This window comes from Leopardus geoffroyi, chromosome B2, assembly GCF_018350155.1.
Source record: "Leopardus geoffroyi isolate Oge1 chromosome B2, O.geoffroyi_Oge1_pat1.0, whole genome shotgun sequence".
Classification (NCBI taxonomy): domain Eukaryota; kingdom Metazoa; phylum Chordata; class Mammalia; order Carnivora; family Felidae; genus Leopardus; species Leopardus geoffroyi.
In genome coordinates this window covers 22,925,403-22,938,163 of record NC_059332.1, presented here as the reverse complement: position 1 = coordinate 22,938,163, position 12,761 = coordinate 22,925,403, and the positions used below count along the sequence as shown (strand labels likewise).

General features: G+C 42.0%; 1 protein-coding gene across 36 annotated transcripts in view; it reads left to right on the top strand.

Annotated features, from left to right (window-relative positions):
* The window catches only part of FARS2 (phenylalanyl-tRNA synthetase 2, mitochondrial), a 623,580-nt gene that overhangs the window by 386,101 nt on the left and 224,718 nt on the right, over positions 1 to 12,761 (top strand). For 35 of the 36 annotated variants that reach the window (XR_006717077.1, XM_045497529.1, XM_045497536.1 and 32 more), the window contains one exon: positions 1,164 to 1,315. The exons of the other annotated variant lie outside the window; for it this stretch is intronic. Coding sequence is in view for 34 of the 35 variants with exons in the window: in XM_045497529.1 (XP_045353485.1) it covers positions 1,164 to 1,315 (152 nt within the window). In the remaining variant the exon portion in view is untranslated. The remainder of the gene's footprint in view (positions 1 to 1,163; positions 1,316 to 12,761) is intronic. 36 annotated transcript variants of the gene reach the window in all.

Here is a 12,761-nt window from a genome sequence, read left to right as displayed (position 1 = left end):
CATTAACCCAGGGATGATTTATCACAGGATCCTGACTTTATTATAGGAGAGAAAACCAAGGATGTTTTTCAGGAGCCTTGCTATTTTGTCAAAAGCACCTTGATGGTAGCTGTATAACGTTCATTTGAAATGTGTGTTCTGAACTGATGCATTTGTCTGACAACTTTATTGATATTTCAAGTTGTATAATCATTTTTCGTTTGAGTATTTGATTCTTCAGAGGTCTTGCCATTTAAAAAGTTATACTTTTCCTGATCAGTGATTCACTAAAGGGTTTATAGTGATATCAGGCTTGCTGTAAACCAGTGTATAAACTTGCTCTTCTAACAGATTTATACGTTAGCACATATTCCCTTAGGACTTCATAGTTATATAACAAAACACTTTTTATCGTGGCAGTAACTTATAGACCCACGTATATATAAGTGGGACCCACACTTATTATATGTATATAAATATATATATATATATATATATATATATATGCCACATAAACAAATGCAGAGGATCATAAAAGCATCTAATTTTAAACACCTGTCCAGTATAATAATGAGCTCAAATAAACTGGAAAAAAATGAGCTCAAATAAACTGGAATAAAATGGGGGAAATGACTACATTTGTGTTTATTCTTGGAATCATAATTTGAAAAATAACTCCCCAAATGACTACTTATCATCCCAGTCTTTTATTTTAATAACTAGAAATACTAACAAATAATGACATTACTAATTGAAATATCAATTTTGACAAGGCTTTACTTATTTCTCTATTAAAATGATTTCCTGAAATATCATAGGAAATTAATGAATCACTTGTTAATTAAATGTGAACTTTTCTACTCTAGTATTCAAATGGGAAAAAAAAATCCTGAAATATGATATATTCAAATTGCTTTATACTAAATTGAACATTAATGGTTATATAAATATAATATATGATAATGTTACAAATGAATGTGATAAGAATCCATAACATTCATAATGGAATTTGCTAATTTTGAACATTGGCTTTATCTTTCTCTTCACTTTGTCCCTGAATATCTGAGTGCTGAAATCATGCTTTACCAGCATTTTCTAATTAGCCAAGTGTAACTTTCCATGAAAAATTTAAACATTCTCATCCAACTAACAAATCAATCTCTTTTCTTCTCTTGTTTTGTTAGCCTCTTAGCAAATATCCTGCTGTGATAAATGACATCTCATTCTGGTTACCCTCTGAGAATTATACAGAAAACGATTTCTATGACTTGGTACGAACAATTGGAGGAGACCTGGTGGAAAAAGTTGAACTGATAGACAAGTTTGAACATCCAAAGTAAGTAAAAAAAAAAAACAAAAAAACAAAAAGACAACTCTGATTTTATCCTTTGTTGTTTCTCTGTGAAAAATGGCTATGGAAACACATAATGAAATTTTGCTGGAACTTAATGCATATGATACAAAACGTCTCTAGAATTTATAGTGAATGTATCGTTTATCAGAAAAGATTTTTATACCAGTCCTTTCTGAAAATGTTTCTAAAATGTGTATTTAATCTTTTCTGCCTTCGTAAAGAAAAATATGTGAAACAGAATGTTTTAAGGATCTTGGAGTTTTTCAGTATTGCTTTTAGAAATTATTTCTTACTATATCACATCCCAGGAACAGAGGAGTTTGTGGGCAAAAAAGCTGTTTGGTTAGTCTTTCAGTGAATATTTATGAAGTGTTTGCCACATGCCAAAAGCTGTGTTGGGTCCTAGGATAAAGTTTACTAACTGTCTGAGGCCTGTTCACCCTGGGGTGTGTGTGTGTGTGTGTGTGTGTGTGTGTGTGTGTGTGTGTGTGTGTGTATGTGTGTGTGTGAGAGAGACAGAGAGAGAGATAGTCTTACGCTAATCAGATTTGACTCTGCTTTCGCTTTAGAAAAGTTTTCTTGAGTTATATCGTTAAGGATTTGCTGGGATCCATCATTCTATTCTGTTTCATTCTGTAGGGATTCCAGTTATACATGAGTAGGCTCTTCTTTGTCTGACTTCTCTACTTGTCAGCTTTCTGTCTAATGTTTTAACATGCTTTATTTCCACTTCATTTTGAATGCTTTTCTCATTGCTACCTTCTCCCTTACTGTTTTCTGCAGTCTCTTCTTGCCTGCTCACATTCCATTTCCGTCTTTGATTACTTTGTTTTCCCCACCTTTTCTGAGTTCTGTGAGCTCACATTTCTGTTCCTTCTGTTTTCTTGCCGTCTACTTTCTATTTCTACTTTGTAATTTTGCTTCACAGAGAAATTGCTTCATTTGGTTTTTAAAATTTATTGCAGGATATTTCGCCAGCAAGTTCTTATGATCCAATGGCAACATTTTTTTTCTGTGACTTCTTTGTTAGTGAGTTTTTCTGCCATCTTCATTATTTTTTCCCCGATTTTTAAATTGATGTATCTGTGGTGTGCACATGATTGCTTTTTTGTTACTTGTATTTGAACAGCACTGGATTTTCTGAGCCAGCTATTTGCATAAAGTTGAGGTGTGAGGTTGGGGGCTGACTTGGCAGAGAGGGGCTAGGGTGATCATCCAGGCTAGTTGTTTTCACAACACATAGTTTTCTTCCTCTACAGTACCAAGAAATCAACTCTTTCTTTAAATATGTCTCATTCATCTCATTGATTCTTTACGTAGTTCTGCCTCCCGTCCCAAATCCTCTCTTATTACAAACAAAAGATTCTCCTTTTGTTTACCTCAGTGATAAAGATTTTGAACTTCATGTCGTAGCCCTCAGCTCTGAGAAATGTGTCTTTGCTTGTGTTTTCTGAGAAATGCCACTGTGTGTGTGTTTCTTTTCTTCACATCCTCTCATTGGCTTCTACTTGATTTCAGCTGCTTTTGGCAGCCTTGAAATCTACTTTGGAGTTTGTAGATGATATCTGCCCTTTAGCTTTACAGAAAATAGAATGTATGGAGCAGCCTGGGGTTTTGACACAATGGAATACACATTCAGCCTGGGACTTTTATGTGAGAGAGAAATTTCCAGGAATTTACATGTTAATACTGAAATTCTGATTACTCACTTTTGAGAAGGAGGCAAAGTACGGGAATAAGACTGATTGCTAAGTAATAACTGATATGCCAGAAGCACATGACTTGTTAATTTTTTCCCCATTGTTGTTTGATATGTGGAAGTCCTTTGGAATCAAGGATTCAGAATATGTTCTTAAATTTTTACTTCTTAAGCTTTTGCTTCTTGCTATTGCCTTAGCTCTGTAGCTCTGCCTCTCATATCACCAGTGTCAAAGTTAGATGAGTTGCCCTTTGTGGTTAATATCATCAGATCTTAAAGGTTATAGAGCACTGTTATTGTCTGGATGTGGGAGTAAGTGTGGTTTGGGGTAGGGAGCAAATATTGGGTTTTCCTGACTTGTAGGTGATTTGCAGTAGTTAGGGTAAATGTAGAATGGGCATGTTAATTGGAGACATTACAGTGAGATTGAGGTAGCATCAGGGTCCTGTGGACCACAGACAGACCAGGCAGACAGATACTCCATTAAAAACAAAACAAAACAACAACAACAACAGAAAAACACATCACTGGGGTGCCTGGGTGACCCAGTTGGTTAAGTGTTCGACTTCGGCTCAGGTCATGATCTCATGGTTTGTGAGTTCGAGCCCCGCATCGGGCTCTGTGCTGATAGCTCAGAGCCTGAAGTCTGTTTCAGATTCTGTGTCTCCCTCTCTCTCTGTCCCTCCCCCACTCACATTGTCGTGCTCTCTCAAAAATAAGTTAAAAAACATTTTTATAAGTAAAATTAAATTTTAAAAATTCACTGGACTGTCTAGGAGTACTCTATTGATGCCAGTCTATACACACAACCACATACTACCTGGAAGAAGAATTTGTCCAGTTTCTTCTGAAGGAGACAGTACTTTTGACTGGAAATTTGGAAGAAACCTTCTAACCAAAAAATATGTCTTATTGGCATTGATCTTACCATCTTTTAAATAAATGTTAAACAAATATTTAAGGCCTATTATTCCGGAGCTCTGCCAAATGACTAGCCTGCCCAGAGTGTGCACCGATCTTAAAAAGGGACTTGGTGTGGCAGAGATTGCTAATTATCTCTCAATATCCAACCTCCCATTTAAAAAATAATGTCACCTTGGGCACCTGGGTGACTCAGTCCATTAAGCGTCCGACTTTGGCTCGGGTGATGATCTCATCCTTTGTGAGTTCAAGCCCCACGTTGGGCTCTGTGCTGACAGCTCAGAGCCTAGAGTCTGCTTCAGATTCTGTGTCTCCCTTTCTCTCTCTGTCCCTCTCCTGTTTTTGCATGTGATTTCTCCCTCTCTCAGAAATAATAAATGAATAAACTTTAAATATATATATATAAAAAATAATGTAACCTTGATTTTTTATCTAAGCAGCTTGCCAGCCAACTAAAAGTCTACACGTCTGAGCCTCCACTATAAGTTAAGTGTATCTATGTGGCCGAGTTTAGCCAATAATTTATAAGTAGAAGTGTTTAATGGTATTTCTACAAGTTTGACTGAAAAGTTGGGTTGAGGCTGTCCTTTTTTCTTCCTGCTACTTTGATGTGAATGTAATGGCTCGTACTTTGGCAGCCATTATGGCCCATGTTATGACCTTTGAAATGGAAGTTGTGTTGCATACAGCCTGGGTCTCCGATGCTAGAGTCCATTCAGCCCTGGACTTTTATGTGAGACAAGTATCTTGTTGAAGCCACTAGTTTTTGGATCTTTGTTACTGTCCACCAAAGGTAAACTTTGCTATTATAAGCCCTGAGGAAAAGGACATACTTACAGAAAAGGACATGTTATTTAGTAATAGCGGCTCACTGAGTAAATTCTCAGCAAGTATCTAAGGCAGGAGGGTAGCAACCTTTTTCCGTTAAGGGCCAGATAGTAAATATTTTTGACTTTTGAGGTGACATCTGCTCACCTCTGCTGTTACAAAAGCAGCTATAGACAAAATGAAATCAAACAAACATGGCTGTGTTCCAACAAAGCTTTAACTAGAAAAACAGGTGGTGGGCTAGATTTGACCCATAGTTTCCGGATCCCTGATATAGGGGAGGGAGCCACTCACATATTCTAAAATCCTCCTCTCATAGGTCTTTTTACCTGAGGGACCCTACACCCCTCCCGTTGTCCTCCCATTAAGAGTTCCTGACTTGGGGGGTGGCATGTGGAGGGTCACCTGACCTTGCACTCATCAATGCATATCTTGAACTCAAGACTTAACTTTATCTTCTAAACACATAAATTAAATATTGCTAGACAGTCCAAAGAGCTGTGACCCTTTCTTCTCCTAACATCAAAAACTGAGAAATGCTAGTAATGAGTGAATGACTCTTTGAAAGAAACAAGTAGTTGAACAAAATCATGTGTTATTTTTTCAACAAATTAGGTTTCATTTTGTGAACAAAAGCAGATCCTAAGATATTTCAGGGAGACATAAACTGCTGAATATGAACCTAATTTCATAATGTTAGACAAATGGGCAGATATTTTCTGGATTACAAATAACAGTTTGTGCCCTGAAGGATGTAGCTGTTCATATTAGAAGAAGATGACATTTTGTTCTAGTCTGCCATTCGGAACCTTCTCCCAGAGCATCTTTGCCACTTAATCTGTAGGCCCCTTAACGTGCAGTAGAGTTCTTATAGTTCCACATTTCATATAACAAAAAGTAGAGTAGTGATTACTTTGGAGAGGAGAACTACGGTCACCACATGCACTCCGATGCCTTTGCAATATTGTGCTATATGCATGCACTGAATAATGAGAAAACTTAGGAAAATATGTACGTCAACATACAAACTTGGATATCTGTTGCCTGACACATTTCTGAGTACACTGGTCATGGCCCATGCAACTGAAGGAATTATGGTGAACAGTGTTTATTTTCTCCTGTAACACAGTTGCTTAAAATATTTCTTAGCCCGGGATAGGAGAGAGAGCAAAGAAAGGCAGAAGGAAATTTATCCAGTGTCTTCAGCTACTAACACCTCATTTGGGAATGCCACCAATGATTTGTGAACTGTAAAAATGGACTGTAAAGTGGGCTCAAATAGGACAGATTTGGCTTAAGCTCAAGGCAGAGGTTTTTGGGAGTTAGAACTTGAGAATTTAAAAAGAGTTACTTGATTTTACTGCAAGGAGTGGGGCATGGTGGGGAAAGTGCCCAGGTGTCTGCAGCAGGCACTGCCCAGCAATGTCCCCAAACCAGAGCCTCCCAAAGACTTCCACCCTGTTCCTGAGGCTGCTGCTTACCCTGCACAGCCTGCTCACACAGTCATGGTCATGCTTTCCTGAATCCGTGAACCCATAGTCAGGGTCTAGTTGGGGCTGAGATGCTAAAAGGGAGCATACCTCGAGCTTTGGGCACCAAAGGTGAGTCCCAGCTCTCTTCAGCCCGACTTGATACAATAATGGTTCTGTCCTTTATGGCTGACCACTTGTAGTTTGAACTAATTTGGCATAGGTAGGGATACTGGAGCATTTTTCAGCACTTTTAACAGAATGCTCAAGAGGTAATTCACCAGGAGAGGCACCTTCTCAACGTGGCTAGCCCCACCTCTCAGTGGGTATGAGTCATGGGCATCACCTGCCCATAACTGGCCATGATGTGGCAGTGGGAGCACCTAAAGATGAGGCAGTTGGAGTGACTTCTCCTTCCTCCAATCTTTCCCTCCCTTCTTTCTTTTCCTGGTATGTTTGTTTTTGCTTTGTCAAACTGTATCCAATAAAAACATGAAAGTTTAAAAATAAAAAGGTAGAGATTCACTCACCATCTCAACACCCTAACACCAATTCTTAATATTGTTACGTTTTCCCTGTCTTGACTTTCTCTATACATGTGCATCAGGTGATGTTTGATCTTTGAATGATTTCTGTATTATCAGCCCCTTGGTCTAGAGTGGGGTTCTTCAGCCTCTGCACCACTGATATTTGGGGCCAGTAATTCTTTGTTTTGGGGGCTATTCAGTGCACTGTAATTTGTCAGCAATACCTGTGGCCTCTGCTACCATCCCCATTTATGATAAAAAATGCCTCCAGACATTGCCAAATGCCCCCTGTTGGGCAAAATCACCCCCAGTTGAGAACCACTGGGATATCATTTAGTAGAGAATTTCTTATGTCTTCTGAAAAATATTTCTTAAAATCATGCTTAGGTTTATGTTCTGGCGAGCAGGGAGAAGGAAGAGAAGGACCTCACAAGAGGGAGGTGTATCAGGTGGGGGGTTTCTTGTGTTTCCCAGAAACATACTTGGTGGAACATAGGAAAAGCTGGGCACACCAACTAGGCTTCAGAAAGAGCAGGAGCTCTTTCTGGGATGTGTGTACCAGTTTCTACTTCTCTATTGCATTTTATTTCCACACACTCACTCTGGCTCTCCACCCCCTGCCCTTCTACTTTCTGCCATGTAGCTCAGGCTCTGTCTGTACCTTGCAGAGTTCTGAATACCCTGCCCAGCCCCTGAGTCTAAATGACTGTCAGGTGTCAGCTCTCAGCACCAGTTGCTAGCACCTTGCCCAATTCTGACACTTTTGACAAAGGAATCTCCCTGGCCCCACTCAACTTTTCTGGCCAAGTCAGAGGTCACTGAGCAGCTGGTGGACAGGCTTCACTTGAGTCACATGCCTCCCCTTGTTCTAATTAGCCACATGAGTCAAATGGCCTCTGACGTTGTTTTACAAGTTAGTAGGTTCACTGTTTATATATATCTTTCTTTGTTTTCTTTTTAACCTGAACTCAGTAGCTTCTGACTCCAGCACTACCATTTTCAGACTTCCTTGAACTTCAGGCAGAGAGGCATGTTGTAAAAACATTAATTAATTGATTCTTGAGTTCCTGTGTCATAGGAGACATTAGGACCACAAGGATATTAAGGCAAGATCCTAATTTTTATGGAGCCAAATAACACAGGAAAAGTGAACAGCAATAAAAAGTAGAAGGTGATAGATATAAGGTGGGTTAAGTCTAGTAAATGGCATGCACGGTTACTTGCACGTAACTGATGCTCAGTAACCTCTCATGGACTTAAAACAAGGGGCACATGTCTAGGGTTATAGATTCAAAGGAAAGAAGCCATTGGGATGGGAAGATTTCCCAGGAGACAGGATAGCAAGTTCTGCACATCTGTCTCCCTTCTGATACCTTGTGAATGAGATATACACAATTCTGACTCTAATTACTGTCAGTAAATGCTTTTCAGGAGAAACCTTCAGTTCCTATAAAAAGAATTCTGGGTTGTTATTTTGTTGCTGGGACAAATTCATTCATGGTAGCCACTTTAAGACACAGGGGATGCATTTAAGGGTACACCTGATTCAGAACAGGAAACCTGTTTGGAACCAAGATGGGTCTAGAGGCCAGAGACCTTCTTCAGCTGGGTGCCTCTGGCTCTATCCCTCTGCTCGTTCCTCTTAGCCAGTGTCTGTGTCTTCCCCCAGCCCCCCGCCCCGCTACTTACACAAACACGGACATCTCCACCTGTTTCTGCATTGGTCAAAGTCTTTTCTGGCCAGTCCACTCCATTATCAAAGTGCAAACTGGAAGGAATTAATCCAACTGACTGGTCAAACTGCCAGTACCCCTTTTAGGGAGAGCTCTTTGTACCAGGCTGCCTTCTGAGGTTCCAGGAAATCTGTGGATGGACCACTCTTGGATCAAGACCTTATTGCTGATCTGGCCAGGGACCACTAATAAGACAACTCAGCCCTGCTTTCCAGAACAAAGAGCCAACTGTCTGAACATTTTCAACCAAAAGGGTTCACAGGATGTTTTTTCAGAACAGAACAAGCACCCGAGTACTGCCCTCCTTTCCCCGTCGCCCACTAGTCTACCCCACATATAGGGCTCTAGGTAACCGCTCCTAATCACTGGCTCATTCCTATCTTGTGTTCCTTATTTGCATTTAAACTTTTCTAGGCTATTGCACTTGATGGACACTCTGTAAGGCACGATGGCATCGTTGCTCACTTGTATCTTCCCACAATGCTTATATTAGTGGAAGGAGGCTGCCTTACTATGTGACACTTGATGGATAGCTCATTGATCCTTCTTCACTCCTTAGAGGAGCTTTTGTTAAATGACTGGAAGTATTTTATGACATAAAAAGTAGAGGCAAGAAAGAGCTCAGAATCCAGAGTCAGAAGCCATCAGCTGATTCTTGGCCCTGCACCTCCTAGATGTCTGAAATTGGGACTGTCTGAGCCCAGTTCCCTCATCTGCCAACCAAGGGCGCTAACATCATCTTTAATGGGTATAACTGCAAAAATTAGATGAGCCCGTATATGTAAAATTCTTTCAAAATGACACAGAGGTTTGTTTGGGTTTTTTTTAATGGCTAGCTATTACAGTAAATACTAGTAACTTTCACAATCAACCCGTCTTGTTTATTAAAATAAAGAATAACCTTAGCACAGCTAGGAGTCTTGGACTTGGCAGCCAAATGCATATAAATAGGAAGTTCTGGTACTAAAGGGAAGCAGAACAGACTTCATATAAAAGTATCATTCTGAAATGATACATGTTCTTCCTGCAACTTAAGGAGCAAATTTTTTTTTATTTTTTATTTTTTTAAATTTTTTTTTCAACGTTTATTTATTTTTTGGGACAGAGAGACAGAGCATGAACGGGGGAGGGGCAGAGAGAGAGGGAGACACAGAATCGGAAACAGGCTCCAGGCTCTGAGCCATCAGCCCAGAGCGTGATGCGGGGCTCGAACTCACGGACCGCGAGATCGTGACCTGGCTGAAGTCGGATGCTTAACCGACTGCGCCACCCAGGCGCCCCATTAAGGAGCAAATTTTTAATCACAAAGATGCTGACCGGCCAAGCTGTGTAGTCAATATGGCGGCTCTCTGGGTTGTGTGTTGAGAAAAGGCTATGGACAGTGACAGGTGGGATGACATCCCTGGTTTACAAATCACTCCCTGGTCTGGTTTCTTGTGACAGAGCCAAGTAAGTGCAGTTATCTAGACTTAAAGCTTGGCCAGCAATGAAAAGCCAGCTACAGCTAATCTTGAGAGAGCTTGTCAGAAGTTGTGTCCCCTTGAAGCTGACAGCATGCAGTCCCAGGGAGGTGGCTCGAGGTGGCCAGGCCTGCTTTAGAACCCTCCTGGCTTCTTTCCCTTTCTTCGCTTTTATTGCAATGCTGGTGGCGTGAGTGTAAGAACTTTTATTGTTGTGGTTCAGACAGCCCAGAAAGCAATTCTAAGAATACTATTTTTAGCTTGGATATTTGTTTTTTTTCCCTGCCTCCCATCCTTTCCCTCCTTCTCCCAAAGGCTTCTTTTTAAAGCAGCCCACGAGGGGTGCCTTTCCTCACCGTCACACAGCAGCCCTGTTTGCCACCAGCGCTAGACAAATTAAAACACAATTAGTTCAGTCCCCAAACACCTTGTTCTGCCTTGTGCCCCAGCACTTCACCATTTGCTGAAGGATTCTTTGGGATTACCTTCAGCACTGACCTGGCAGGGCCCCAGGAACAGCATCTCCGCACAGGGCAGAGAAGGAGCAGAGAGATTGCTTGATGACAGCCAGGCAAGGAGAGAGGCCAGGCACTTAATGAGCTGTATCTTCAGTGATATGCTGTGTTATAGCACACCTTTGTGAGAATTAGCCATGGAGCTGCTCTTCCCTCTTTAACTTTCAATTAGCGGTTTTCAAGGAATTCTTTGGATGTTATCCTCACTTGGCAACTTGTGCACCTTTTTGTAGCGTGGAGATTGAATGCTCTCTTTCCATGATGTGAGGCTCAAGTAACATCACTTGATGTTTCCCTGTCTCACCCCCAATGATATTGATCAGATTAAAGCAAGTTAAAATGCACACCAAGGACAACCTGTCACAGAATTGCTGGCAGAAATGTGACAGGGAAGGGCAGCCCCACCCCATCATTTGGGGCAATTATGAGCAATGCTCTAAATCATTTTGGATCTTTGAATCTGTTATCCCAGGTCACAAGGTCACTTCAACTAAGCTACCACCCAAATTTGATACCCAGAGCCAGCCCTGGGAGGCTGCCCCTCCCTCCCAGCCCTCCCCCCATCACTCCCCTCCCCACGGCACTGTCTGCACTGTGTCAGTTAGTTACCTTGTCCTTCACACCCCACAGAGGCTTGACCTTTAATGTGCTACAGCCCTTACAGTTAACGATGATGTCTTAGTAACCAAGACATTTATGAATCCACGTACAGCCTCAGAATCATATATAAGATAACCAAACAGTTATCCTGAGTACAGATTTCAGAGTTGAGTCTCGAAAGATGGGCCTATGATTTGTAAGAAGTCTCTGAGACCTCTTTGAATCATTCTAGAAAATTCGTATTTCTCAATAGCAGAGATGGACTTAGCAGACTTGTCAATCCCTCTGGCTCCAGCATCACACAGGCTGGGGCTACAAGGCACACAGTGTGTGGGCTGGGGTGGTGCCATTTGGTCACCTGAATGTCTCTTGGGCTAGTTATCTTCCTTAACTTGGTCATAACTGAGACGCAAGCAGTTGATGTTACAAAAGGTGGCAGCAGGCAGGCACCTCTCGGGATGAGAGGTCAGCTCCAGGGGAAGGGACCAGTCGTGCCCACAGATGGTCCAAATGGTACCCAAGAGCTAAGGCATCTTTCTTATTGGGGACCTTTGGTAGGGGGCCATGCAGTCAGCAAGCACAGTGGAAGCAGGTGACAGAGCAGACAAGCAGTCACAGGGCAGCCGGGCTTAGGGGCAGCCATCTGCCTGGACACTCCACTGGTTGGCTGAAGACCCAAGGCTCCTGATTGTCCCCTACTTAGACTTGGGATTGGCTTTGGAGTCCAGATGTGGGAGTGGGGGTGGGGGGGGTGGGGTGTGGCTAAGTTAGAAAATCCAGGAGACCAACAGGAGCTTCAGTTTTGTTTTTGTTGTTGTTGTTTTGTTTTGGTTTTTTGTTTTGTTTTTTGTTTGTTTTGTTTTGAATACCTATACCTTCACTGGTGGGGAAAGGAGGGTCTGCTTATTCATGTGTAGTTTGGAGCCAGAGAAAGTATTACTATGATGGGAATTTAATCATGTGTCTAGTGAGGACAGAGTAAGATAGAATGTTCCATGAGATTTACATGAAGAAGAGGACACCTTAAGGCAATGTGGTGTAAGTTAGGGAGTCCCGTCTCCATAGGGCCGCTTGGCAGTCAGAGCACTAGTCAGACACTTAAGAAATGAATTCAGGACCTTATATTCAGATATCCCCAGCATGTCACCACCACGTGCCCGCAGGGACCTCAGCCTCCTGCAGAGTTACCCTCAAGTATGTCTGGAGATCCCAAAAGGTGTCTCCCATTTGCTTACAAGCTTCCTGTGAACATGCTGGTGACTCTCCTGGGGCCCTCGGGTTTCCTCCTGCATATCACCGGCCCTGCTGCTGCTTCCCCTGGCTGGCACACCTGTAGCACTCTGGGGTCTTTATGGTGTCCTGTGCTATTTCAGGTTTGGGTGTCCCTGTGCTTTCTCCCTCTGGTGTCACACCTGTCCCCTGGGACTTCAGCAACTCTGCTTTGAGCCCATCTTCTTTCCTACCTTGCAGAGCTCTCCCCCCACCCCCCACCAGGCTTCCCGCATGCGCCCCGCCCCCCCCCAACCCATGCAAATGAAGGCTTGGGGATTCCAGTGCAGACCTGACTCCATCTCAGCTTAGACTAAAATCTTTTCCATGGAAGCACAGCTCAGAAATGAGGACAAATTCAACAAAATGCCAGTCACCTCATCTTTTGTCAACATAATTTTTTTTAT